This window comes from Brachionichthys hirsutus, chromosome 17 (assembly GCF_040956055.1).
Source record: "Brachionichthys hirsutus isolate HB-005 chromosome 17, CSIRO-AGI_Bhir_v1, whole genome shotgun sequence".
Classification (NCBI taxonomy): Eukaryota; Metazoa; Chordata; class Actinopteri; order Lophiiformes; family Brachionichthyidae; genus Brachionichthys; species Brachionichthys hirsutus.
The window spans coordinates 9,044,524-9,072,327 of record NC_090913.1 but is presented as its reverse complement, the minus strand read 5'-3'; the positions used below and the strand labels follow the sequence as shown (position 1 = coordinate 9,072,327).

The following is a 27,804-nucleotide window of genomic DNA, read 5'->3' as shown; positions in this document are numbered from 1 at the left end:
GTCAGAACCTCATTGAAATGCATTATTCATCATCTCTTTATCACACATCATTCATGTTATATTGACCCCCCCCCCGTTATTATTAGCAAGTAAAGCCTGACAGGATGAGATGCCTTAAAGACGCCCAGCTGGGAGCCTTCACCTTCTTCGCCTCGGCCCTTCCTCATGATGTCTGTGGCAGCAATGGCCTCCCTCTTACCCCCAACTCCATTAAAATCTTGGGGCGTTTCCAGATCCTCAAGACCGCCACTCATCCGAGACTCTGTCAGTATGTGGACATCTCCAGAGGGAAACACGGTAAGTAGCGAAATGTAGCTGACGTGTTATTTTGGCAGTGGAGATGGAAGTGATTCATGGATATTAACTTTCTAAGATGGTAGAGTGGTTCTTGTTCAGTGCGTTTCATTCTGTAGTTCTGTGTGGAACGCATGTTTGGTGTCTGTTAATGGATTATAAACTTGTATTTACGAGTGAACAACGTTACAATACTGTCCAAAACAGGATATTATCGCAGTCCAACCGAACAGCACAACAATACCACAAATCACAGCTTGCAAAATTAGCATTTTAATCTGGAGAGTTAGCCACGCAAGCGTCCGTCACAAGTCCCCAAAACTTCAGTTTGCACTTTGCCGGTTGAAATGCACAGTGAAGAAATCTATGCCGAATCAGAACCTGAATCAGCTTCATGAGCAAAGCTTAGAGCACTCCTGTTTCGTCTCTCCAGAGCGGCTGATCGTTGTGGCTGAACACTATGAAAGCAGCTTGAGTGATTTCCAAAGAACAGGAAAGCCCGCCAGGTAACATCCTCTTTAGCTTTTCCAGAAGGAGTTCTGCTACGTGTGATGAACCTCATTTTGTTTTGCACTGTTGGGACAGAACTGCCTGCTGTAACTAAATCACCCTCAAAACACGATGACGCGCTCTTTATGTTTCTGTCCATGTTAGCCCAGAAAAGGTACTGCAAGTAGCCTACGAGGTTCTTGAAGGTCTGGACTACATGAACACGCATGGCATGGTTCACAGAGCCCTCAGCGCGCACAATGTGCTCCTGGACTGCAAGGTAACGATGAACGGGGTTTGTGTACGTCAATCTCCAGCTCCTCCAATTAAAACACAGTGAAATGATTGCATAAAAGTAAGAATGTCATTCTGAGATTGATATTTTCTTTGTAGGGGAATGTCAAAATGTCAAAGTTTGGCCTCTATCACATGACCGATCACGGGGCCGATGTAGATTTTCCAATTGGGTAAGTCTCTTGCTCCGCATTCATCGAAACGGGAGACTGAGTTGCGCTTCGATGGAACTCCTCAGCTGCGAGAGCCGTCTGCTCAGGGTCAAAGGTTTTTCTTGTATCTGTTTGTGGTTCGTCAGATCATAAAAAAGGCAATTGACTATAAACATTGATAAACATTGAGACATGATGGCCCATCCGTTTAATGGAAACCAGGTTTAGGAGCATGACAATAGTTTCCTGGTTCAGAGCCTGTAACGGATCGTTACACTTTTATCCTAATCCAACAGCCTTTGTGTTCTATAACGTATCGCTGTAATATCCTTTTGCAGATTGAAAATTGAAATGACAATAATAACTTATGACATTCAATAACACATATGAATGGAAAATAAAACAAACGTAATTTATCCTATTTGATATATCCTGGAAAGTATTACAGCAATTAATCCAAAATCAGTAATGAATGAAAAACTATCAAACGTTTCAGCGCTGACCTGTAAAACCAGTTCAGTTTAATTCATGAGAATACAAAAAAAGCTATTTCTGTGTGCTTAGCTTATCTGCTCTGTGATCCTCGCCTCAGGTACCCATCATACCTCTCGCCAGAGGCGATCGCTCAGGGCTCCTTCCACCCCAGCGACACTCTCTATGACGAGGCTCCTTTGCCCTCAGGACCCAAGACTGATGTGTGGTCTCTTGGAGTTTTACTCTTTGAATTGTGTGCAGTAAGAATCATTCATACAATATTTATTCATAAGAATACCTGTTTTCATCACCCTGTGTGGATCATTTCTTTTTAAATCTCATATTCTAATGCCGTGAATCCATTACAGGGCAGACGACTGCTGCAGAACATTGGTATAAGTGAGAGATTGAAATTCATTCTAACGTTGGGTAAGTAAACAGGATGCAATTATTGGAAGTACACTCCAGAATCAAAAATCCATTTCTTCCAATTTTACCTCTGGCATTAATTATCGATCTACATGTGTTTTATAGTTTTATAGATACCGGCTCTAGCCGCGCCGCCCCTATATAATCAAGCTTGATGCCTGGTGGTAGATGCTAGTTTAATTAGCTTAGCTATCTGGGCTCTGGCTCATGACTAGATGCAAGTTTCCTTCATTTTTATGTAAAATAGCAGAACTGGTCTGTGGATTATCTCGAGTCACCAGATCTTGATTTCGGAATTGAGATGTTGCCATTTCCAAAATGTATTTTTGTGGGGTGGATGTTTCTATCGCTCAAACTCTGCAAGTCCTTCCAAACTGCTCTAGAGGGTAACATCATGATTCTGTTGACGGTTGTCTTTACCTTTAAACTCAACATGACTCACGTTCTGGCATTGCTCATCATTCTCAGGTTGCATGGATGACATTGTTACGGTCCTTGCTGAGGAACACGGTTGCCTGGATTCCATTAAGGTGGATTCTTAATCATCTTAACTTATTTTTAAGCAAAAAAGTTCATTAGCCATCACTGGAAAATGTATTGGCTTATAATAGCTATTGTTGGTATTTGTTTCTGTTGTGTACAAGCTGAATACATATTTAATACACTCCAGTATTTCAGGGACGTAGTAGTATATATTACATATATACATATTTAAATGTGGATACTGGAGCTGATGTGTTGATTTTTTTTACAGGCACTGCCAGAGAATGTTCTCGAGTTGTTGAGGAAATGTCTGACTTTCCTTCCGTCCGAAAGGTAAATAGTTTCTAGCAGAATTTAGATCATGTTGAAGGACGAAAACGCAGTGTTTTCATTGCCAATAATAAAAAAAAACCTTTCATTTTAATTCTATGAAATTACACTTTCAGTGAAATGAGTTATCCGTGCTCTAAACTTAGTCACACTCTCTTTGTTGGTATTTTATTGCTATGGCCGTGCTTTCGTTTCTCCAAGGCCGACCCCTGCGGAGCTGCTGGGAGACCCTGTGTTTAACGGCGTCTCCTGCTTCTACACCCCGTTCCAGAGGCCTGTTAGCCTCTTCTCGTCTACCTTGCGCTGCATCCATCTGGAGCTCCCGGAGGACATCAGCGACCTGTTCAAAGGTCAGCCCTGACTATTCACAAAAGGACAAGACGTTTTACGCTCGCCTTGCAAAGACACCCCCCCCCCCCCCCCCCCCCCCCGCCCAAATCATTGTGGCAGCATCTTATATTTGTCTTCTAGCGTGTATGGGGTTATTCTTACTGTTATGTGTTGTTGTCAGACGATGATGAAGGCTACCTCTCGGAGCGAGCCATCGATGAGGTCTACCACCTGTGGTGTCTGGCTGGGGGAGACCTGGAGAAGGAGCTGACCAACAAGGAGATCATACAGTCTAAACCCCCCATCTGCACACTTCCCAAGTATATCTCCCGCACAGACGACGCAAGCCGATGGCATCTGAGGGTTTTAAGTGTTGCTTGACCCCTCCCTCCCTCTGTCTTTCATTAGTTTTGTTTTAGAAGACGGGGAGTCGTTCGGACAGGGGAGGGATCGGAGTTTCCTGCTCGATGACACTACAGTGACTCTGTCTCTGTGTCAGCTCAGAAATGTAAGAAAACCAGCACAGACACACACACACATAGAGAGAGAGAGATATATTCGATTTTTATCTTGTTTTTAATGTTTTTTTAAATCCATCCTAAATGACAACAAAATAAATGTAACCTACGTAAGTTGCAAATCCCGATTGCGCTTCAAGCGTTAGTTTCTCGTCCTTTTTCAGAGGCTGAAGGATGTAGCAGGAGAAGCCTATTATCCTCTACTGGAAGACGAGTGAGCCATCTCCATCCTTCAGCTGCTTTCTTTGTTGTTTGTCCTCTTGCACTTATTTTAGCTTTGCAAATGCACATATTCATCTCACTTGTTCCTCCTTCAGACAGTCAAGTCTGCCCCAGTCCAACAGCAGCAACGAGTTGTCGGCCACCGTCGCCCTGCCGCTCATCATCCGCGAGAGAGACACGGAGTACCAGCTCATCCGCATCATCCTCTTTGACAGGCTGCTCAAGGTTTTGCCAAATTTGTACATAAACAAATTAGTGCAGTTTAAAATCCACGCAGATGGGATCACACTCATGGGATTCTCCACTTTTGATTTTGCTAATTGTTTTGATTACTGATAATTCCTCGGGTGCATTGATGATTGATTAAAGCTGGGTAATATTTCCCCTGTTTGATTATTTTGCCTTCAGGCTTATCCATACAAGAAGAACCTCGTGTGGAAAGAGGCAAGAGTAGACATCCCCCCTCTTGTTCGAGGTCTGGCTTGGGCTGCACTGCTGGCCATCGAGGTACAGACAGGATTTAGTCCCGTGGTGAGAAAATGTCATTTTCAGATTTATTTTAGGCATTTGTTTGTCCTTTGTTTCTTACTCAGGGGGATATTCAAGCCAAATATGAGACAATAGACAAGGATACACCCATACCGACCGACAGACAGGTAGAGAATGTATAATCAGTTAAAATGCAATGAGCTTTTTTTCTCATTTGTCATGTCATGTTGTTTGTAAATATTTACAGATTGAGGTTGACATCCCACGCTGCCATCAGTACGATGAGCTGCTCTCATCTCCTCAGGGTCACGTCAAGTTCAGGCGTGTGCTGAAAGCTTGGGTGGTGTCTCACCCCGACTTGGTCTACTGGCAGGGTCAGTCAGTTCCAGGGTTTAAATTATATACTATATCATTTGTCTTATTCTCCTTTTTCTGGTTCTTGACTTTTCGTCTCTTTATCTTGTGAACGATTTCTTCTTGTACTGTTCATGAGTGGACACTAGATGCTGCTCACGTCACGTCATCTTGTCTTGTAATCCTCATTTGTTGCTCCCAGTTTTACAGTGAATGTGTTTCAATAACTTTTTGATTTTCTCTCAGGTTTGGATTCACTTTGTGCTCCATTCCTTTACTTGAATTTCAATAATGAAGGTGAGGATTTCGGTTTAGTCAAATAGCTGGTTTGAGCGTACAGTATCTTCTTCACTGTTTCCTTTCTGTATCATTTCATATTTGCATCTTTCTCTTCTCAGCACTGGCGTATGCCTGCATGTCTGCCTTCATCCCCAAATACTTGTACAACTTTTTCCTTAAGGACAACTCCCATGTCATTCAAGGTGAGAAACTACAGCCCCTTGTTTTGTGGGGATAATAAAGACCTCTGTGTTCAATTTTACACCTTCATGCTCCATCTTGATTTGAATGTTTCTCCTGGTTGGGATGTAAATTACATTCCTATGCTTTTTATTCCGATGCTTTTTCAGCTATCCCTCGTGTTTGATTCAATGGCGTCAAATACCATAGCAGATTAAGCAGCACATATTTAGCATGGCCAGAGTATTTGGATTTGGGTTAAAAAGCAAATGATCATTGACTGGCGTCAGAGCATCAGGCCGTCGCCTCAATGCCGAATCTATTTTTTTATTCCATGTTGTTCTTAAGATGTGAAAACTCATTTCAGTCCGTCTTAATGGAGTCTGCAGCTGAGCCACATCATTTCGAGATAAGGGAAGAAATGAAAATGCGAAAACCCACAGAGAAATGTCACAAGCAAGTCGAACATGACCGATAAACAAGACCATACGCCTCCTGAACTCCGTGGGGAATGTAGCCATTATCCTTTTTAGCAAGATCCATGCCCCGGAGAATGTGCGAATGTCTGTCTGCCTGGTCAGAACTCTTCAGAAATGGTGGTAGCACATCGTTGTACTCCATGTACTGTTGTCAAGAATGCAGGATGGTATGGATTCAAAACGCAGAGGCACAGATAGACGGTCGAGCAATAGAAGGGTTCGATACACAGAAAACAGTCCACAGTGCCAAAGGCATCCAAATCGCTAGGCAAAAGGCAAGGGCAAAGGTTCAGAAACGAGACAACGGCGATGACGTGAGAAAAAAACCTCTGCAGCGTGACTGTGCGGTTCAACGAACTGGCAGAGGACTGAAGACGGAGGGAGGGCTAAGAAGGCAGGGTGACGAAGGGAATGAGGAACAGGCGTGGGGAATCAGAGCAGGTGTGACAACGAGAGGGAAAGAGGCCAGACACGGAACCCAGGAAATAATGCCAGAAAAAACCAGAAAAAACCACAAACATGACAACTGTAGGCTTCAATTTGACATGAATAGAAGCTGCACACTGGCTCCTGCCATGTTTTCAGGCTTCCTGCTTCATTTAGATAGATCATTAGAACAAGGGGGGGGGGGAAGCAGCGCGTTCCAAAACGTTCCGTTCTTCCCCGCAGTACCGTATTATAAGGTAATATAAGGCCATGTCGCCGCTATAAGGTAATCAAGCTACATCGCACACCTTTTTGAGACCCTTTTCCCTTTTTGCCTGTTTTTCCAGAGTATTTGACCGTCTTTTCCCAAATGATTGCCTTCCATGACCCAGAGCTCAGCAACCATCTGAATGAGATTGGCTTCATCCCAGACGTAAGTTACAGAGAGTGCAACTTCCGTGGCGTCTTTACGACCACAGACAGCAGGACTGAGACTCCGACGTGTCCTTCCATTCCAAGTTTTACCATTAATGTGAAGCCAGAGATACTCATGAATGACTCCGGCTGCTTGTTCCACATCAGGTGCAAAATAATTGATGATCCATACATTAGCTGGTAAATCCTTTCACTGTCATTGACATTTTTTTTGTCCCACATTCTCTTTTCCTGAACTCTCGGTGTGCGGGTCAAGTTCTCCCAATAGTCCACTAGTGATGATTTATACGGCGACTAATGTCTGCTAGGCACACTTAATGACTGTCCTCTGAGACTCGCCTATTTGTCTTACTCTGCCACCTCTTCCTGCCCATTCCCCTTTTCTCTTTACAGCTCTGCTCTGACAGTGACAAGGTTAAAGTCTTGGCTGTCTCTCTAGGGTTTCAGTCAGTGTGCCAATGAATGCGTGTCACCCGTGGACCAGCCTTTGGGACATTACCTAAAGAAAAGTGTGCTCTTTATCACAGAGGAGTCCGGGATTCTTCCGTCTCGCTGCTTCGGGTAGTTCCTGGCATTGCAGCTCCTTTCGGAAAGCGGTTTAAGCACACAGCGTTGCTTGCTGATCAGAAGTTGAGGTAGTGTGTGGGAAGAAAATAGGACAGCTACTACTTGCATAAATATTTCTTGTAGGTGTTGATATTTTTTTTAAATAGAAAATTGGCCTGCAGTTTTGTACAGCTACCGACATCTTAAAGCGTCTTCCTTGCACATTTATGCAATGGTAGAGGCGACCATCCAAAGGGGTCGACTGCTCTATACACCAAATCAGTGCATGCGGCGCCGTTTTATTGCTGTGTTCTAACTTCCACTCACCCACTGATGGAATAGATTTCAGCAGCAATTTGGGTTTCATTGCTTTGACTGAGGATTTGTAGCTGCAGCTGGTCCAAAGCCCCCCCCCCCCCGACCTTCAGATTAGCATATAAACCGCTCTGCCTGTTTAGTCACGGCGAGCGATGTTTTAAACAAAGATTTACCTTGGACATTGAGATTTTATCAATATCTTTGGTTCAACTGTGGCTCGTCAATGACAGCTGATGCCCCCCCCCCCCCCCGTGACGTTAACCCGACTCCGACCAGCGTTGACTTGCTTTTTGAACGAGACCTTAATGCTTTCAGCTTTCAGCACGGACAATAGGGAATAAGCTTTGTAGATGCTTCCTTCATGCTTGACTTGTCAATTGTCAGTACATTTAATTCCATTTAATTTACAGGCCATAAATGCACTATTTTGTGAACTTTAGAAAGCTTTTTGCTTCACTGAGTCCATAATCCTTAAAAGACAAATATCACTGCAGAATGAAATGGATTTCATTTCCCATGCATGCATACTAAGACAAGGCTGTCTTAACACAGTTTGTCTCCCAGGAAAGGACGGTTCATGTGCAGCCATGCAAAAACTGCAAAGTCATTTATTGTGAAATTATTTTTTCCCCCCCAATGTCGGGGCGTTCAAGGACTCCATTCCAGTGATACCCTAAGCCATTGTCGGCGTGAGATTGGTTGTGGCCAGTTGTTTAATTCGGGCACTCTCAATTTGGCCACGTCTCCCCTCCTGAGTTTGCCATTTACACCTACACTAATCCAATCTGGCAGAGACTCAGAGTGCAGCGGCTCTCTCCCGAGCTAATCACTCATGGGTATGGAAGAGTTCTGTTAAACAGTCACCAGCTCCCCTGCAATTAGCTATCAATTAAGTGGCTGAGATAAGCTGCAGAATTCCTGCACTTCCTGCCTCCGACCCGTTCGCTGCTGAATATTACAGAGCTCCAGGGAAGGTGGGCAGCGATTGGCAGGTGCTTTAACAGATGGTAAATTGTGTGTGTGTGTGTGTGTGCGCGTGTGTCATTGTGCGAGCTGTGTGCGTGGGTTTTAATTTACATTTTTTTGAGTTTCCGCCCGGGGAAAATGTGGATTGGAGACAGAGCGAGGGAGGAGAGAAAAGAAAGTTGGATGACAAGATTGCTATAATGAGAGTCATTGTTAACTTTCTCCCCATTGACTAATATCCAAACACAGCGGTTTGATCTTTACTCCCGTTTCTGCTCCTCGGAGGCTGCGGAGATGTGCAGCGACGCGTGCTGCTGTTCCTAAAGAGACAAATCGCTCCAGTGGGGGGGGGGGGGGGGCATGTTAAAACAAATTGTTTTAACATGCTGCATAAAGAAATGCAAAATGAGATCATAAATGTGCTAATGCCTTTTGTTTCCTTTTTTCCCCCTCACCACACAGCTTTATGCTATTCCATGGTTCCTGACTATGTTTACACGTAAGTAGCTTTTCTTTGTACTCCCACTGTGCATAATCCACAGCTGTAAGAAGGGTGTTTTGAGATCGCTTCTATTAGAGCATCAGTAAAAGTGAGAAGGGGAAAAATAGCAGTGTTTTTTTCTGTCTTTAACAAGCTTCTATTGAATTCCGGTCCTTGAAGGGAAAGTCGTTGGCTGTTCAGTCCCACACTAGCTCGTATTTTACCTGCACATCACACCTGATCATCTTTTTATTTTATTTTATGTAATTAAAAGCCCAGCTTCAGTTTTGCAGATGCTTGCAAAAATGTGATCCAGAGGTTGACGTCTGCTTTCTTGTTCGTTGATCTGTAAGAGGATTCATGATACAAATATATGCCGCAGGTTCAGGTATTTAAATTACTCAACAGTGTAGTTGTCTTATTTAAACACATATTGTGTTTGCAGACACACTACAGGCTATTAATGCACCAGCGTAGAGATATAAGATCTAAACATGCCTGTTATCAACTGTGACACACAGGGCATAAGTCGCTGGGTGTCGGCATGGTGGTTATCACACATCTATTTCAAGTCTGTTGATTGCAGTCCAAACATTTTTTAAAAGGCACAGATTGTGTCTCCAGCGTACAGGAGAAAATACTTTTACGGTTACAATAAAAAGGGAAATGTTAGTTTGATTGTTCAGGCGTAACAGACTAAGTCAATTCCACTCCAGAATCTCAAAAAAAGGAAAAGCTTTCAATTAATATGGATTTAATACAGAATAAACATCTTTCTCTCAATATTTGTTTTATTTTATTTCCGTAGTTTTTATGCCCATATCTATAAAATACTTAATTTCTGCTATCTTGAGTGCCTGAAATTGCATTTTGTACACCGCATCCAACCCGTTTGCCCCCAACCCCCCTTCTAATGGAACTTTAAGAATGCCCGTGGCAGAGGCATGATAAAAGATAAAATATTCCTGCAGCTTTTTCTTTCTTTTCTTAACAGAAAATTAACAGTGAAAGTCACTAACCTTTTTACGCAACGAACAAAAGTGTCCCCATTATAGAAGCCCTGCACAATCCGCTTCCTTGAAACTCTGTCTTGTGTGTGTTTTTTAAGAAAAGGTCAATTCATTTGGGAAACATTTGAGAGTAAAGGATCTGGTGTTAAATTAGACTGCATTGTGGTGTTTATGTTTTAGAATTCCTGTTATGCACTAGGAATAAAATTACAACAAATACAAATAGTTTTAATGTCACTTTCAGTGTCATCTTGTTTGAGAGCCGCATGTTTTCTATGTTCGGCACAGTTTCAGCAAAATCAATAAATAAAAAGTCTCAAAAAATATCGACTTTTTTAAAGTATTTAGGCCTCTGTAGAGAAATGTTACAGATTCCAAAAGCAGTTACAAGTTTGCTTAATGAATTGCAGAAATGCAAATATGTTAATCATGTGGATTCCAAAATGACCATTGCATGCATTAGCATTATTCCACCATCTGTGCTGCAGCAGACGTACATAAAGGTTTTATTTTGGCTGCTTCTCGGGCTGCAATATGTCAGCCGCTGGCAGAATTTCGCTTTTATTGTTCCACAGAGTGCTGTTGGAGCGCTGAAATATGAGCCTACTGGATCGGGTCACAGATTATACACAGCACTTAACCTCTATGTCTTCTAGGCACATCCTCGGCACACTCCACAATTGCTTGAATGACTTTTTGCCTTCTTCATACATTTTTATTCCACCACCAATGGGTCATTGCACACTCACCCCTCTCCCCCCCGCCGCCTCTGCGTTCCACGTTTACCCACATTCACCTATCACATATCTTATCGTCTGTCTGCATCTGCAGATTGAGGTTTTTCCATTAGCGGAGGGCAACTGTGCCCTTGGAGCCAAATTTTCTAGCGTTCGAAATTCTGACCGCCAAACAAAAGCCCTTGGCATTTACTGTAATCGTCGCCAAATTGATCTGAAGCTTGCTCTTTGCGGTGGAACATTTCATTATTCGGTTAAATCCACAGACGCAGGTCTCTTCTGGGACGGAGAGAAGGCGGTGTGACCCTTTTACCCCTGATCCTGTACCCGAGGCTCTGTGTGAGTCCGGTGTACAGGAGATGTGCCCCTCTGACTGCTAATGATCTGAACCTATGTGAGACAAGGTTGGAGGGTCATCGTCCATCACGCACGCACACACGCACACACGCTGCCTGTCACTCTCGAGCCCCACTCTCCTCAGCTGACTGCTAATGTGTCGGATGTTTTCTGACTTTTCTCCACCGCTCCGTAGTCACTCGGCCCACACACACACACACACATTCACTGCCTTGCACCCACCATAACAAACCGTACGATGTTATAAACAGGTGGACAGCAGTGGTTTTTGTGCATAAATCTGAACAGGAAGTAAGTATGAAATTTCTAGATGCTGACGGTAATATGAGTGAAGCCCCAGTTATAGTGGATGTTTTATTGGGATGTGGTTTGTTTGTCTTGAACCAACCATAGTCGGTTCCTTGCTCTAAAGACCCCCCCCCCCCAGCCTCCTGAGGCTTTTCCTCTCATTTTTCCACAACACCCACCTGCAACATTTTCCCAGTTGCCTCCCCCCACATCAAAATATCCCTCCAGGCAACCTGGATATGTTGCTTAGTGAGCTTCCCATTTTGAAGCCATCGAGCCATGTTGAATAAACGCGCCATGTACATGCAAATCATTCTCATTGTATCCAACCCCCCCACACACACACTTCTCACCATGTGCACACCGCTCTCTGTCGTCCTCCTTGCAGGATTCTATTGTGAGAGCGCATTCAGTTTTTACATTATTCAGTCTTATTGTAAAATCTCCCCTTTGTTGTGTTGTGTTTTTGTGCAGATGTGTTTCCCCTGCACAAGATCTTCCACCTGTGGGACACGCTGCTCCTGGGCAACTCTTCCTTCCCCTTCTGCATCGGAGTGGCTATTTTGCAGCAGCTCAGGGACCGTCTTCTGGCTAATGGCTTCAATGAGTGCATCCTACTCTTTTCTGACCTGCCAGGTGAGAGTACGAGTTTAGGAGCGAAGACATCTTTCCTTAATCCCTCCTTGTTGCTTCATGCCATATTCAGTCTACCGTAATCCTAATGGCATCTATTTTTATATTCAGCCATAGGGGCCTCTATATAGGCAAACAAACAAGGCAAAATCATTTGCCTTCCATAAACTTGAGAAGAAGGCTGTTCACATGCAGGAACCACTGGTATTTTTTTGTTTTAATTCCTCAGACTTCTAGCATATGCTGATGCTTTTGAGTTAATCCCCGGAGCCAGTAGGAAAGGGGTGTTGGGGGGAGGGGGGGGGGGGGGGGGTTCCGGCCTTGTATGCAGGATGATTGAAAATTCCTGTAAATCCATTTAGTCTGTCTTTAGCCACTCGATAATTGTTTTTTTCTTCAGGGCCATTCAGTGCTCTCAGACATGAACTAAAGAGATTAAGTGGCACTTTTAACCACAAATGCTTGGTTACAGAATATAGTACTCTACATATAGAATTCAACTTTAACACCAGCTTTATGGGAATGTGTGGTTATTAATTTTGCTCTGTAAGTTAAATGTATTTGTTCAGTACTTAAAAGAACGACTCCGAGTCCGAGGGTGATTTTTTTTTACTGTAGTTCAGGTAAACGCTGACACATTGCCACATTAGGTGTTCTTGTTGGCTGCTTAGACCACACACAATGAAAGCACCTGTCGGTATCTCTTCTTCCTCTTTAATGATCCTGTTCCGTGTCATAAATCGATCTCTCCAGCGAGGCGTCTGCCATGTAAAATCTGAGAAGATTCGCGATGAATCGTCTCTGAATGGAACTCGCCTCTGGCGAAGCGCTGCTCGGTCCTCTAAAAAAAGCCAAATGAGATTGGGGGTTTTAAAACCAACATAGACGGGAATTGATTTTTCCAAACAGCCAACGGCCTGGCCTTCTTCTCAGATTCAGTGTTCCCATACGCCACTGTGTTTTACTGCTCCACTCACATTCACTTGATGAGGCAGGAGAGAAAAGGGAACGCTGGTTCTCCTTGTAAAGGTAAAGTATTCCGGCCTAGAGCTGCACTCAGCTTCTTTGGCATGGCTTCCTGAGAGCGGCTAGCGCTGCCAGCTTGTTTCTGTGTATCACTGCCAGCCTCATTATTGCAGCTTGTGTATAGCAGGTTGGGTACAGCGTACGATTAACCGACCTCTTGCAAAACCTGCTTACTTCTGCCTTCAGCTATGTTTGGGTCCATAATAGTTTCATATATCCCTCCTGCTAAATATCTAAGGATGCACTTTTCTGCATCCCCCCATGTGTGCAGGATACCCACAGAGTTTCCTCTGGCTGTGATGGGCTCCATCAGCATTGTTTTATATGTAAACGTTTTTTTTTTTTTGTAGGCCAGTCTCTGTGTGCTCGGGCTCAGTACATTGCACACACACAAACACACATGGAGAGAGCGAGAGAGAGAGACTTGAGTTACGTTTAGAGATCCTAGAATTTGTGGCCCCCACCTTCTCCTTTCTGCCATCAGGCATCCCCAGAATTGATGTCCTAATAAGACTATACACTACAGAGGCCTCTGCTCATTTGTTTCACAGCAGACTCCACATGCTTATAACTACAGGAAGGAAATGTGGGAAGGCAGAAAAAAACCATATACTGTGTTGCTGACCAGAACTCATAAAAGACGAGAAGTAGACTCGACCCATTTTTTTGCAGCATGTAAGGATGGAGAGATTGCATAGTTTTAGAAGAGGGATTTCAGCCATATTTTAAAGATGCAGGATATTGTAATTTGTTTGTTGTTTGTTTAAATTATGAATTAGTATTTACAGGACATTGCACCATAAATGTTAGCTGCTGTCAGTTACTGTTGAGTTCATCTTAGCGTAATGCAAGCCTATATTCAGCAGCGCGCCGACAGCTTTGTTAATGGTAAAACTGTGTTTCCATATTTAGTTTAGATATAAAATAAAAAAGCAGGCCTGTTGTCTTTGTACTCGTGTCTGCAGCTGTCAGAATAAAAGTCAACGGTCAAGATAATAGTTCAGGACAGTGACTCTTAAATGATTCAGACACTTCCCTTCCCCTGCGACAGGAAATGGAGTCGCTGACAATCATTTTCTGTGACAAGCTTATTACACATAACGCTCTGAAGTCTATGGTCACCGATATCCCAATGAACGGGAGCGGTCCAGATTTAAAGGAAGCCATGGAGACAGCGATCGACATGTCCCCCCCCCCGACCTACAATAAACTCACTTGACTCAAGGATTCTGTGACTCAATATCGCTTTTCCTTTTCTTTCTTTATGCTAATCTCACCGACGTCATCCTGGCCCTCCGGTCAAACATGAAATATTGAAATTGCGCTGAATTCTTTGGAGTTGGGCTTGTTGAGTCATTCTATAATCACTATTTGAAAATAGGATTTAATGTGGAGCAGGTAAGAGCTGTGCTGCAACGTTCCGCCTCTGAGCCAGCGATCCATCCGCCTTTCCATTTGTTGGCAATTAATCCGATGTTGTGATTCCCATTTGCTTATTCTCGTAGCCCCGGCTGATCGATATTTTTCTCTTGTTTGGAGACTTTATTGATTCACTGTGGACCAGAGAGGCTCTCGGGCTGACAGGAACCGTGTTGTTTACTGATGATGCAGCAGCATTTGCCTTCACAGGACATTAGCATCTGTCACGGTGAGCAGAGACAGTTACAGAGCTGATGAGCTGTAGTTAGAGACGTTTATAACCAGAAAAACAGCCAGCAGCATCACGTGCAAACAGGGATGCCTCAAAAAGGAATGTATTTAATGTATTTTAATCCTGTTTGGACAGTTTTTACTCATCTAAAAGTGGCATTATCATCCCGCTTTATAGCGATGGACTTAGACAGAAACAGAGAATGAGTCATTATTATAGTGTAGGTGTTACGTTTTAATACCGTCAGTTGATTTCTTCTATTTGCTTTAAATTACTGAACTCCATCACCTCCATCGTTGTCGGGTGAACCAGCAAATGCCCCCGAGTGGCTCTTAAGGAACGGTGCTACACTACTAGCCGTGGCAACAAGTCACCAAGTCACCCCCCCGCAATCATCGGCCATATATAATAACTAAAATGTAATTACGTCTGACCGTAATGAAAGAAATTGCTCCTGAACAGAAGTGGCTGCCTTGGAATGCCCAGCTGAGCCCTGGGCTTTTTCAAACCTCTATCAATCTTTGCTTCCTCATTCCCAGCTCTTTTAGCAGGGGGGGGGGGGGGGGAGTGATTGCATGCAGCATTTGTCGCCCAAGGGAGGGAAAATGTGTTTCCCTGAATGGCTTCCGAGCTTGTCAGTGAGGAATCTCGGACTCCCCCCCCCCCCCCCGAATGAAGCTTGTAAATGAGTCTGTGAGAGCCGAGAACCCCCTGACCTTGACGATACTGTGGAATGGAGCGAGGGGAAGGTACAGCTTCTACGTAATATCATTTGAGGTTCAGCCAGGTGGAGGTCGTACCAGCGAGCGCTCATTAACCAGACTTGGGTAGAGTGAAAGCGAGAGGTTGTCAGTGTGAAATCCTAAAGTAATCCATTCAGTTCCCCTTCCCTAATCCTCACTACTAAAGACGTCAATTAGGTCTGAAATTGAATACTGCCTCTCTTCAACGGCAAATAACTCCAGCATGGAAAATGATAGCAATGCACCTTTGTTTCCTGATGAAAGAAGATACTTGAATCTTTCATTTGGTAGGTTCGGTGTCGTCGTTGTCATAATACATAATATTCTGTGGGTCTTGAAAAGTAGGGCAAAATGAGCAAACAGCTGCGTACTTTGTGCATCGTGCTAACTGGAGCAGTTGTTTGCATGATTATTCCTCCTCTAGATGTTAGTATCGGCCAGAATGATTTTTAAGTTTTACAACAAGAAGAATCTGCAGTAAACTCAAAATAGTTTCAGTTGTAGATACATGAAATACAAATACTCAAGTGAACTCTGGAATTTCCACATACCGTATTTGAAATTTACATCATTCCACCACTTTTTATTATTTTAATTTGATTGGCTGCTATGCTGCTCATCCCTTCACATATTTCTTTCTTTTTTCTCTCTCTCTCTTCTCAGAAATCGACATTGAGCGCTGCGTTCGGGAATCCATCAACCTCTTCTGCTGGACTCCAAAGAGCACGACGTACCGACAGCACGCCCAGCCGTCGAAGGCCGCCGGGGACAATGGCTTCGGCAAATCCACGTCATACTACTCATCTGATTACCAGGAGATGCTCAAGACGGAGCTGGTGAGTTTTCTTCATCGGCCGTGCTCAGTGACTCAGCTATAGAGCAGCACCTTTTCTTTTTTCTTTTAATTACCACTTCATGACTGTGACCGTGGTGTCTTTTTTACTGAATATGTTATCCCAGGTTTTTAAAGACTGTTCAAGGTCTCGGAGGTGGCAAAAAAGAAATATGAGCATATTCAACATTGGATGCATAGAAAGGCAGGAATTAAGTTACTACCAGCCCAGGTTAAAAATGATGAATGCCATTATTCATTTCAGCTCTGGTGGTAACGGGTTTATGGTTTGTGAGTTCAGTATTGCTCAGAACAATGGCCGTATGTAGGCGTTGTTGCACTTTCAATTAAATAGAACATTCTTACAAAAAAGACGTGTCAGGAGTCGATGCAATCAGCAGCAAGAGCTGCAGCTCGCTATTGAAATCATGCTTTTAATGAAAAAGACAGGAATAGTGGGGTAATAGCGGTGAAATATGGCAGTCATTTTTAATATTGCACTCAGGGGATATAAATTTAAATGAATAATCTCAAGAAAACACTATTGATGATTGTTAGAAACACAATGTCACGTCATTGGTGCAGCTCATCTTCTCGACTTCAATTCCCCGAAGGGGCCAAATATTTACCGAGGCTCAGCTAAAATATGTCGGAAATTGATTTGACGATTAAGTACCGTTAGAGTAAATGCTTTAAAGGAAATGCATTTTCACTATTTAACCAGACGTAGGCGTGTGATTTTAAACACACATTCAACAGAAGCAGCATTGAGACATGTAGATGGGTCTTCGCCGATGGCGTGCGACACAAACGCTCTTGTCCTCGTTCCATTTCCTGGCGCGGCCTTGTTTGCCTTCACAACTGAATGCATTGTGTGGAGAATTCTTCCAAAGAATCTTGTCACTCCTGTCTGCTGCATGCTGGGTGTGATTGCTGCAATCTTTCTCATTCAGTCGGAGCTGAAGGAGGGATGAGTGAGTGGCGGCATTGATCCATGGCTGCATCTATCTGTACCACACCACCTCCTCCTCCTCAGAAATCATTCCAACAGGATTTCAGCAGAGCTCTCATCGCTGGAGTGACGTACAATAGACGCAAAAATAATTGTGTTTACAAGCACGACTGTAGGGCGGACATCCAGGCAGCAGAAAATCACCCGTTAGTTGATGCGACAACATTTTATTTATTTATTTTGCCTTTCTCAATTTGTTAGAGGAAGTCGGTGTTCGCAGTATGAACTTTTAAAATCCTCCTTTTGCAGTTTTCGTCAGTGATCCCAGCAGTTTCCGTTTTTAAAGCTTGCATGGTTTACAGTTGTCAGATCAGTGCTTCCCACTCATATCTTGGGATGTTTGAAATTAAATGTATTTTAAAGAGCAGGTCCAGCTTGCAATATGATGTACATTGTCGGGGACCGAAACTCCCTCTCAGCCGTTAATGGAAGCACTGGTGAAGGTTACAGCACTGATGCCCCCCCCCCTAATCCTCAAAACTCTCTTTGGGAAAGTTACTGTCAGTTCTGTTATTTGCTGTTGTCCACAATGTCTAAATCCCCAAAACAGTACAAAAAGTAGTAGAGCTGACACTTTACTAATACTACATACTGCCCGTTAATGCTGCATGCACCCAATTTCCCCCCTCCCTGGCACCGTCAGCAGATTCTCACCCCTTGTAGTGAACAGACATCCATCTCACTGGACGGCTGCTGTCCACTCAACTTGGTCTGAGGGATTGTGTGTGAAAAAACAATCTCTCCGTCTCTTTTCTCTGAGTTGCTGATAAGAAAATTCAAACTTATCAAAACAAATACAGAAGCGCTCAACACTTTCAACATTGGATTTCCTCTCATCAGTCAATGTCTTTCTTTTCTCCAGTTCTTCAAGGTGTCCTTTGTGGCTCTCGAATTACTTCTTGTATTTTTTATTTAAATGCTAAATTGTCCACTTGATTGACATTCCTCTGCAGTGAAGCAGCTTTTTACCTCCGCCGAGGCGAAGGTGACCGGCGGAGGTCCGTTTAGCAAGATAACTTAAAAGGTTACGGACGGATCTTGATGAAATCTTCAACAAATGTTGGGAATGTTACCAGGAACAGATGATCAAATTATGGAAATTATCCAGAAGAGATCCTGGATTATGGATCACTTTGAAATTTTCAGTAACATGGCAGTCAATGCAGCTTTTTATAACCTTTTGGTGGTGATCCAGATCACCATGTGGACGGTGTAAATCCAATAAGGGCAATGAGCTGCTTGGCGGAGGTCTGCGCTCTCTGAGTGCTTTTCTAGTCCATATTAACAGACTGAGCACACATGCATGAGATGTTTGTATTTGCTTTATCGATCTATGTACAAGACACTAGAAGAAGGAGCTCGGGTTGTGATTCTAGCAAAGGGAATCTTGGCTGCAAAAGAATCAGCAGGAACCGTAGGAAGGACCTGGAACACATCCTCTCTTCCTTCAACCCCCCCGCCATCTCCAACAGTGTGGGTGGAGTCATCGTCTTCTTGAGATGCTTTTGTAAGGCATTAGAGAGGATGGTGTCAGTGTTGCATATAAACTTGCATCTTTAACACTGGTGTCTTGGAGAAATTTATATTTCATATATAATGGATCAGATTCAGTATTATGCATGGGAGGCTTGGGGGGCATTCCCTGTGGATGAACAGATGTTTTGTTCGCTGTCATCTAACAGCTGACAGAGCTCAGTTTTCAATAATTGAACGACTCGATTTCCGTGACTAAACAGGATTGTCTTCTCATTCCAATGTTTCAGCACCGGCGTATCACGTTTCCCCACGAGCATGTAAAACTGAGAGAATTAATTTACTGTCAAGTGCAAGACCTCTGCAGCTAGATTGGGTCCGGTACATAGCATGGCATGTTGTTTTAGCTAATATTAATACCTCTAACTATTGTGTAATATGCCGAATTCCACCACTGCCTTTCAAAAATGATCATGTAGAACAAGAATAGTTTTCCCAGTCTGACATAGATTTACTTCAGAGTCCCTGGAAAGTTTACTGTTCATGCTGCACCTGTGTTATAGTTTGATTTCCTAGTGTAAAAAGATTCATCATGCTAAGAGTGCAACATATTCCAGCTTCAAATTATCCAAGTATAGTACCGTTCTTCTTTACTGTTTCAGCATGAGTACTCTACATCATGCTGCACAGTATTTCACGATCTAGTCTTGAATTTAAGTCCTGCTTATGCAACATTGAACCCGACTTACATTTCACTGACTGTGACTCAGTTGTGAGAATCCGAGGCTGGACTCTGTTGCCGTCTTTTGTCAGCAATGATAGATCTGAGATCCCAAGACTTGTGTGTGGCTGAAAGTCGGGGGGGTATTTACTGTCAAAATGTTTCCTTGAACATGGCCTCAATTATGCTCTTCTTCTCTTTGACTGTGGAGTTGGCAGACAAATGTCGGAATTATGCTCAAACTCCAAAGGCTTTTATGTGAACGCCACGGTGCCGATACAATTATGGAGTGTGAAGGCACTCTAAGTGAGTCATTGACCTTGTCGTCAAGCTTTATGTAAGCTGTGATGTTGCTCCCAATATGTTTTTTTTTTTTTTTTTTTTTTGTAGGCAGTGTACAATGACCTCTGCAGGCTTCAGTGTCAGCGGCTCCAGTTTGACCTCATCACAAGCAGAAAGTGTCAACAAGCTATTCTCATCAGAGACACACAACTCATCATGACATTTAAGTCAACGCGCAACCCAGCCTCGGGCAAAGTCAGGCTGCGTGTTTTACTGTCTTTATGTGTGGACTCATTTTTATTCATGGGCTGATTAAGTGGCAGTTGATACATTACTTCCACTCAACTTTACTGGTCTGTACTCTGAAAATGTTTCTTCTTCTTCTTCTTCATCATCTAGCACGTTTTTTAAGCCAAGATTGTGGGGAAGATTAGCTTTAGAATGGAATGCTCACCAGGACTTCCGCAAACAAAAAGCTGTGCCAACTGAGGAAGTTGAGACCCGAGTCGAGTCAGTTTTATTTATATAGCATCAAGTCGCAGCAAAGGTTATCTCAAGGTCACAAAGCAGGTCTGGAGAGTACCGTTTATTCCACAGAGACACAACGAGACGGATATTTTACTGTCATCACAGTTGGAATCAGATGCCTGTTGAAATAATCAGGCCAATGAATATTTATTGCACCCAGAAATAACGCAGCAGAAATATGAAGCGCCTTCAGGAGAGCAAATAATGAAAAGGTAGAGAAAGAAGGGATGTAGACATAACTCAGTCTTTTGGGGGGATAGCCCAGTTCATCTTAGCTGTGTCTCTATTTTTGCTGAAATATATCAGATCTTTAAAATCCTGTTTGAACTTGCTAAATTCCTCCCCCCCCCCCCTTATTTTTTTCAATGAAGAGATTGTTGAGCCTGCCAGCAGAGGTGGCTGTAAAATGTTTCATTTTGCCCTCTTGATGTGGAAGTAGCCTCTCTCACCTCTGTCAACAGATATAATTTGCATATGAATGAAATGAACCTATTGTCTCGCTAACTAATGTCATCTTAAAAAAAATTAATCCAAGTTATTTTGGGGTTTCTGGTAATAAGAAACATGTAATATTAATGTTCTCACCTCTGGGATGACCCGATTTCAGCCTCCCATAGCAGATGTAAAAGTAGCAGTGTGTTGGAGATACTGGTTTTCAATCAGTTTCCTGTTTTTAAAGGGAAAAATAATTTCCAACCACAGACTGATTTTCTGTCTCGTGTGTTTTTTTTTTTTTTACAGTTGCTACTCATCCCTTTTTCCATTCTTCAACAGCCTCTACTGCAGGCTTCTGTCTTTTTATCTGATCTCTTCTCACTTCCTGTCTTGTAGACTCGGGAGCCTCTGGCGCTGTCTGACTTGAAAGCAGAAGTGTCGCCCAGGATTTCGACCGAGGACTTAATCGACCTTTGCGAACTGTCCCCGGCCGGACCCACAAAACGGATCAAAACTGGCAAGCCAAAAATCATTGCTGTCGACATCCGCAGTGTGGAGGAGTATCCTTATCATTTGACAACTTATCTTGGATTCCCCTCATGCATTTCAACACTTTACCTGTAGTAGTAGTTGTAATACTTATCGCTGCTAAATATTTGCCTTCTGAGGAACGTGAGGAAATGCAACACATGGGCTGAGAGTTGTTTCTACGGCACTGGATCGTGTAATGAACTAAAATAAACGAATGTTCTGCTGTTTTCATGTTACTGAGGCATGCAGTGAGGCCGATATAAGGATGCGTTGAGTAGTTTCACCTCTAAGTCGTGCCTTTGAGTTATATAATAATTAATTTGGGGTTTTTATTTCTTATTTTGGTTGGCTAGGTTACCATTCTTCTCTTCTTTTCTTTTTTTTTTAAGTGGTGCTGACTTTAAAAGTGGAGGGGGGGGGGGCTCGTGCAGCACAGTTCAGCCTCTGGTTCATTCCTCTCCTCTGGGCAATTGCATTGTGAAGTGCATATAAATGTCAGGACTCTTTTTACATGGTCTGTTCAAGGCTGGATGATTGTGCCTCACAGCTCTAAATAAAAGTTACAAAAGAGCACAGAAGCACGGTTTGTTCTGCATCCAAGCCGGCGGGGAAGACGGTAGCAGCACTTAATTGATATCCGTATCCAGCTAGCAAGCATTCAACACGAGTCTTCAGTTCTTCAAAGGCCAGCCTTCAATGTTAAATTCACACTTGGGCACTAATGGGGTTGTTTTACCACAAATTGACAGAGGGAAGGAATTTTTTTGTGTGTAATATTGTGCCTTGTGTGTCAAAGAGTTCTGGTTTCAAATAGATGCAAAAAATGGTGTGCAACAAAACATTGCACACCATTGTGTGCATGAATGAAGACTTTCTCCTGATCCAGTAGTTCTTCTGATGCATTGCTAACCTCCCGAGTTTTGAAATGTAGCCACAGGCCTTGAGAATAAATCAGTTCCGATCCATTCAAAGGCAAGAAGGGTTCAAATTCGGGGTGGTTGTGCATCTTTGGTTTTCTGCAACATTCAGCAAGGCCCTTCACCTCCATTCAGGCTAAAGTAGAGGAGATGAAGAAGAGCTAAATGCAGTCTTCTTCACCTTTTGGCTACACTACATCCCTCTTTTATACTGTATCTTATTCCACTTTCTTTCGTGCCTGAATTTTTCGAGTTTAATTGTAATAGGTGAAACATACAAAGGAGGCTCTTATAAGTAATACGATACGAGTGAGCGAAGAGCGGCTGTGTGTTGACTCATGTCCGATGTCCACAGGGAATGGTACATGCTCGTTCAAACTAAGTTCAAGAGCACTTTTATGGACCCCCGTGACCCACCCACTGGTCAAGTTGAAATATATGTGAAGCCAGAAAACAGTTTTTGTTTGTACATAAAAAGTTCATTTTTCAGCTCCTTGTTTTTCAACTGACAACAAATTTCTAGTTAAAAAAAAAAAAAAAGGAAACTTTGAGTCTCTTAAATTAAAAATGAACGTTTCTCCTGCATTTCACATTCAATAGCTCCTTTATCCATCTCGTGGATCTCTGCACAATAAAAATCGAACCTCCTCGTACAGATGGGGCATTTTTATTTGTCTCTCGGAGTAGTGTTGCCATCAAAACCGTGGGTGCAAAAAAATACAGAAGACGGGAAGGAATGAGTCTCAGCCCTCCAGATTTTATGTAAAAATGCAGTCCTCAAAGGGGGATAAAAAGCAGTTAATCAGTATGGATTAATAGGGAATGGAGCAATGACAGTTCCTCCAGCTAAAGCCCTGCACTGATAGACAGGCTCCCCGGTGGACAAAGCGGATTTGGCAACTTTCGTTCACCTTGTATCGTAACCTTGGGCAAAGCTGTGTGGGTATCTGCTGGTACAAAGAGTGGATTATATAGAGTCGTATGTGGCGTAAGTAACTAGTGACATGTCCAGGGTTTAACCCCAACCGGCTCCACTTCTGCCCCCCAGGACCCTGCACAGGATGAAAGTTTGCAGAAATTTAAAGGATGAATGAGAGTACCTACATGAATCTGTAGTTTCAGCTGTGAAGGTCTGCTTGTTAATCTCTGTTGTGAAACAGCTTGCATTTGTCTCATGTAATTCAAAGGCTGTACTGTATATACACCTAAAATAGGATTTGAATGTACATTGTAAAACTAATGCAGTGACCTTCAAGGTATGGCTGTTCAGAGATGATCGATCGCTCGGCTCCTGGTATTGTTTCTTGCAGCTTGACGCTGACTCTAACGTAAGATGCACAATAAAATCACTTGGATGACTTTAATAGGAAAAATAAGAAAATTCAGAGAAATAGCACAAGCTAAATAAGAATTGGTGCAGTTAAGTAAAAAAAAATCTGAAGGGTGAACAAGGGTATCGCAATGTAGCTTTGTGAAAACCCATTAAAGGTCTACAGGAAAGCAGTGCAAGGAAGCTAAAACTAATGTGCTTGCTATTGGTTCTGGCTAACAGCTAAAAGGCTAATCAGCAAATAATTCGCAACGGCAACTACATCTGCTAAAATAAAGCGAGCATCCATCTGACTTGTGAATTGTTGTACTGTTGCTTGTAAATTTCCCAAGATTTTAAAACAATGAGACGTTTAATGGTCCACTCAAGGGATTTCAGCGTATTTAAATTGCTCATCCATTTATTTATTACCTAAAACACATAAATGAGGCCAAATGCTGCAGCATCATTTGCAGCAGATATACTGTACACAACTGAATGGACTTGCATACCTGTAGACATTTGCATTGTGGCTTCTAATGTGGCTTACAGGGTTTCCCTTGTATTCATCCCAGGTTTCCAATCATAAAGTAAAAGCTCTGAGCTTGAGTCCGTGCTTGCATCAAAATGAGAGCTTGCCGCCCCAGTGGGTTTTCAGAACCCACTGCGGCCCACCTGATTAAAGCTGCGCTCCTTAACTCCTCTGTCCTCAGCTTCAGCAGAGGCCACATTCCCGGCAGCATCAACATTCCCTTTAGCACGTCATTCGGCGTTGAAGGAGAGCTTGTGCAGTGTCCGGCGACGGGAGTCCTCCAGAACTACAGAGGACGCGTCATTGTGGTCCTGAGCCACGCCATGAAGAGCGCCGTACTGGTAAGAAAGCAACCGCACATGGAGAGACAAACTGCCCACGCCGTGCAGAGAATGCTTCCATCGTTTTCATTTATTTCATTTTTTGTCGACAAGCAGATGCGTCAGTCGGCAGTCATTCGGTGAAGTTCTCTGATTACGTTTGTGCTGATGCAGAAGCACTTTAGGCGCTGAGTGATGCAATCTCAAATTTGAGGAGGCTGGCGGAGCTGTTTGAGAAGGGCAGGGCCGGTGCAATCGTCTCCTCGAACCGCCGTTGGCCACCCGTGACTGAAGCCGGCAGCTGAGGAGCCTGGGAACGCTGCTTTTATTCCACCAGGGACGACTCAAATGTTGGGAGGCTGTCCACAGCTGTCAAAAATGTCGTCATCTTTAAACGTAGCCCTCTTGGGGAGAGGGGTTATCTGAAGATTAAGAGTGGCTCAAGTATTCTGAGCAGCGATTCTGGATAAACCGCACCCATCGAGGACCTAAACGTTTGAAGGGGATTTCTTGGCTAAAACAATTCCACTCCTCAATGTGTCAATTACATCTGGGATGAGGCTACGGAGGGCCATCGGTGAGCTGGCGGAGGAGGCGCAGATGGCAAGTTCGTGGTTATGACTGGGGAAAGTTTCATGTGCTCAAAACTCCAAACAGGACAGCTGCAGGGTGGTGGGAAGTTATCCCCATATGGCCGCAGCCCCCTGAGGTAGATGGTTATAGTGCAAAGCATCAGTAAATGTTGTTTCCAGCTTAGGGACGGTGCAGCTGCATGCGCAGGCGGGGGGTGCAACAGACAAGGCAGTGCAGGAAAAACATCACCCTCAAACTAAAATATTTGGTTCTAGCAACTATCTGAAGTAGTATAGGGAAGTATAAATTTATCCTGCTGCATGTCATTTCAATGCAATATATACTCGGAGTGAACACAGTGGCTGGTCGTGCATAATGACACTGTCTGGTGCGGCGCAGCTCCAATTAGAAGCTGCTAGATTTATCAATATGTCCGTCCCGCTGCCGTCAGGCGTCTGCAGGGATTTAATTAAATGAAGGAGAGGCTTTCCGTACAGTCGGAAGCAGCCCATTCAGATGTATATACGTGCTGGAGTGTTTAAATCAAATCTTTAATTTACATTACAAGTGTTGTGTTATTTGTCGCTGTTGACAGTTCTCAGAATAGGATGCAGATTATTCTGAGATGTCGGTGCGAAGTCTCACAAACTCAGCGGCGTCTGTGAACGTCATGCATTGAAATACCTCATGGGCACAAAGTGAATTCAACAGATTTGGGCATTTTCTAGTCTTGTCTCAGACCTGTGGTTGGGGTTCGGTTCGGTTTTGGCCTTCAGTGTTTCTGAGACGATCACTATGGTGCACAGTATAATAAAGACCCTACTGTGTCTTTGACTCTTTTAGAAACGACAATAGCAGAGGATGAAACCGCGTTTTTGCATAAATCATGGTCCGCTTCAGCGCACAGGAATAGTTGAGCTTGCTTCAGCATAACAGAGAGAGCTTTATTGATCATTATTCTCTTTAAATTGGTGACGCTTACAATTCAAAGAAGAAAAGAAAAGAAATGGGGGATATTGCTTCAGGCAACATCCCAGTTTAGAAAACATGCCCTCATTCCATATGTTGGAAAGTAAGAGCAAAACTAAGTAGCACTCCTTAAGGGGAAGAAAGAGAGTCCTGCATTTCTTAGGAGCACATTTTGTTACACTGAAGAAAGAATGAACTGAAATTCATCATTGTGATGTTTTGTCGGGAGCATATTGGTGGACTGAAAGGATGGGGAGACTCTGTGACCAACACTTCACTTGAAAGTCCCGAGCTGACATTTATGGGGGGGGGAACCTGAGGAATTCATCAGATCTTTTAGTCGTGAAGGTCACAAAATTAAAGGTCAATTGAGGAATCAATTGTACTTAAATGCCATTCAGTGGCATTACCATTAGCTCTGGGGCAAAGCAATAAGTCCACTCAGTGTTGTCTACCTTTCCTGGAAACCTTTAACATTTAAACCTTCTTGGCATTCAGAACTAAGTCTCATTCCCATTTTTTTTTTTTTTTTTTTTTTGGGTGGACAATATAAATATGCTAAAATATGAACTAATAAAAAAGAGTTATACACTAATATTGAAAGACCAAATATAGGTGTAGGCTAAATGGAAAAACAGCAGGCCTGTAACGATACACTCCAACTCCGATTCACTTATACTTTTCATGGCTGGTGTACAAAGATACCGAGAACAATTTAGAACCTTTCGGTGATGATCCAGCTCACCATGTGGACGGTGTAAATCTAATTATGAGGGGAATGAGCTGCTCGGCGGAGGTCTGCGCTCTCCCAGTGCTTTTCTAGCAATTATTTGAACCTGATCAAATGCCAGCATCGGTTAATACTTTGCTCTGGATCAGTGGCCAGGCCATTTTTAGGTTCGGGTTGGGTAATCGTAGTAATATGTGATGAATTGCTGGTGTTTATTTACTTAACCTACTGAGATCTGGAGGCGGAATGTTTATCGGTCTGACATGTCTCATAAAGCTGCTAAACTTTGTCGGTGTTCATAGATTTTGTTTTTTTGTCATGGAGCCAACTCGTGTATTTCTCATAGTACGTGACAAGTACTGACAAGTATTGCACCAACGCATTTGAACATTTTTGAAAGGCTGCTATTGCGCAAGGATCTTGTAAAAAGTGATTTATAGAAGGATAAAACATCTGCCTTTATTGTTGTGTTTTATTTTTCCTCCTTCCCAGTTTGCAGCGCACCTGGTCCAGGTAAATTTCCCACGGGTTTGTATCCTGGATGGCGGGATCAACAAGTTGAAGCCCACTGGCCTCCTGACTGTTCCGTCGCCCCAGATCTAACCTTGTTCCCCAGCTTCAACTCAACTGGATGAATGGATGGAACTGTTGAACAAAATGAACAGAACCGAAGTCAGATAATCTCTTTCTCAGTGATTTAAAAGCGATACAGCCAAAGGGCAAACATTGTATCATGTGCTGTCTGGCAAGGAAAACGCTCTGCGATGTCACACTGACAGCTGTAAATGTCTTTGTCAGCATTTCTGTTCTGAGCAAATCGGAACTCAGCGCTACGCCGTTCTGTGATCGAATGCGGTCCAATGTAAACTGCTTTGCCATGCAACCTGATTTGTTTTTTGCTGTGTTTTGGAGACATTCCGAAGTTTATACAGAATGTTTCATTATTAACTGCATTATATTTTTTGGGTTTTCCCTATAAATAAAACGTGAAAAGACGAGAAATACAAATTAACTTTCGGAACTCAAGACGTTGTGGAGCACAATCATGCGAGTACACCAACTGAAGTGGCATTGGGGGGACGGGGACGGGGGGGGAGGTTGAAGGTCATGTGCGTTTGTTGATTTTATAACTTGTTTACCTTGACATGTCACTGACTTGTCTTTGCGCTATGTTGTACCGTGTTTCTATCATGCTACAGTTTCTAATAAAACTGATCAATCTGTGAA

At 43.2% G+C, this 27,804-nt stretch overlaps 1 protein-coding gene across 1 annotated transcript; it reads left to right on the top strand.

The window, feature by feature from the left end:
• The first annotated feature begins 104 nt into the window (after window positions 1-104).
• On the top strand, window positions 105-27,753 carry tbck (TBC1 domain containing kinase). The gene is made up of 25 exons (XM_068750900.1): window positions 105-297; window positions 728-800; window positions 949-1,063; window positions 1,177-1,250; window positions 1,822-1,963; window positions 2,072-2,132; window positions 2,601-2,662; window positions 2,887-2,948; window positions 3,147-3,295; window positions 3,457-3,595; window positions 3,684-3,783; window positions 3,958-4,007; window positions 4,111-4,240; window positions 4,424-4,522; window positions 4,609-4,671; window positions 4,752-4,878; window positions 5,105-5,155; window positions 5,257-5,340; window positions 6,570-6,655; window positions 8,950-8,986; window positions 11,835-11,996; window positions 16,077-16,249; window positions 21,093-21,256; window positions 24,167-24,326; window positions 27,070-27,753. The coding sequence occupies exons 1-25, from the start codon at window positions 105-107 to the stop codon at window positions 27,178-27,180; spliced, it is 2,667 nt and encodes an 888-aa protein (XP_068607001.1). The 3' UTR covers window positions 27,181-27,753.
• Window positions 27,754-27,804: the final 51 nt, after the last annotated feature.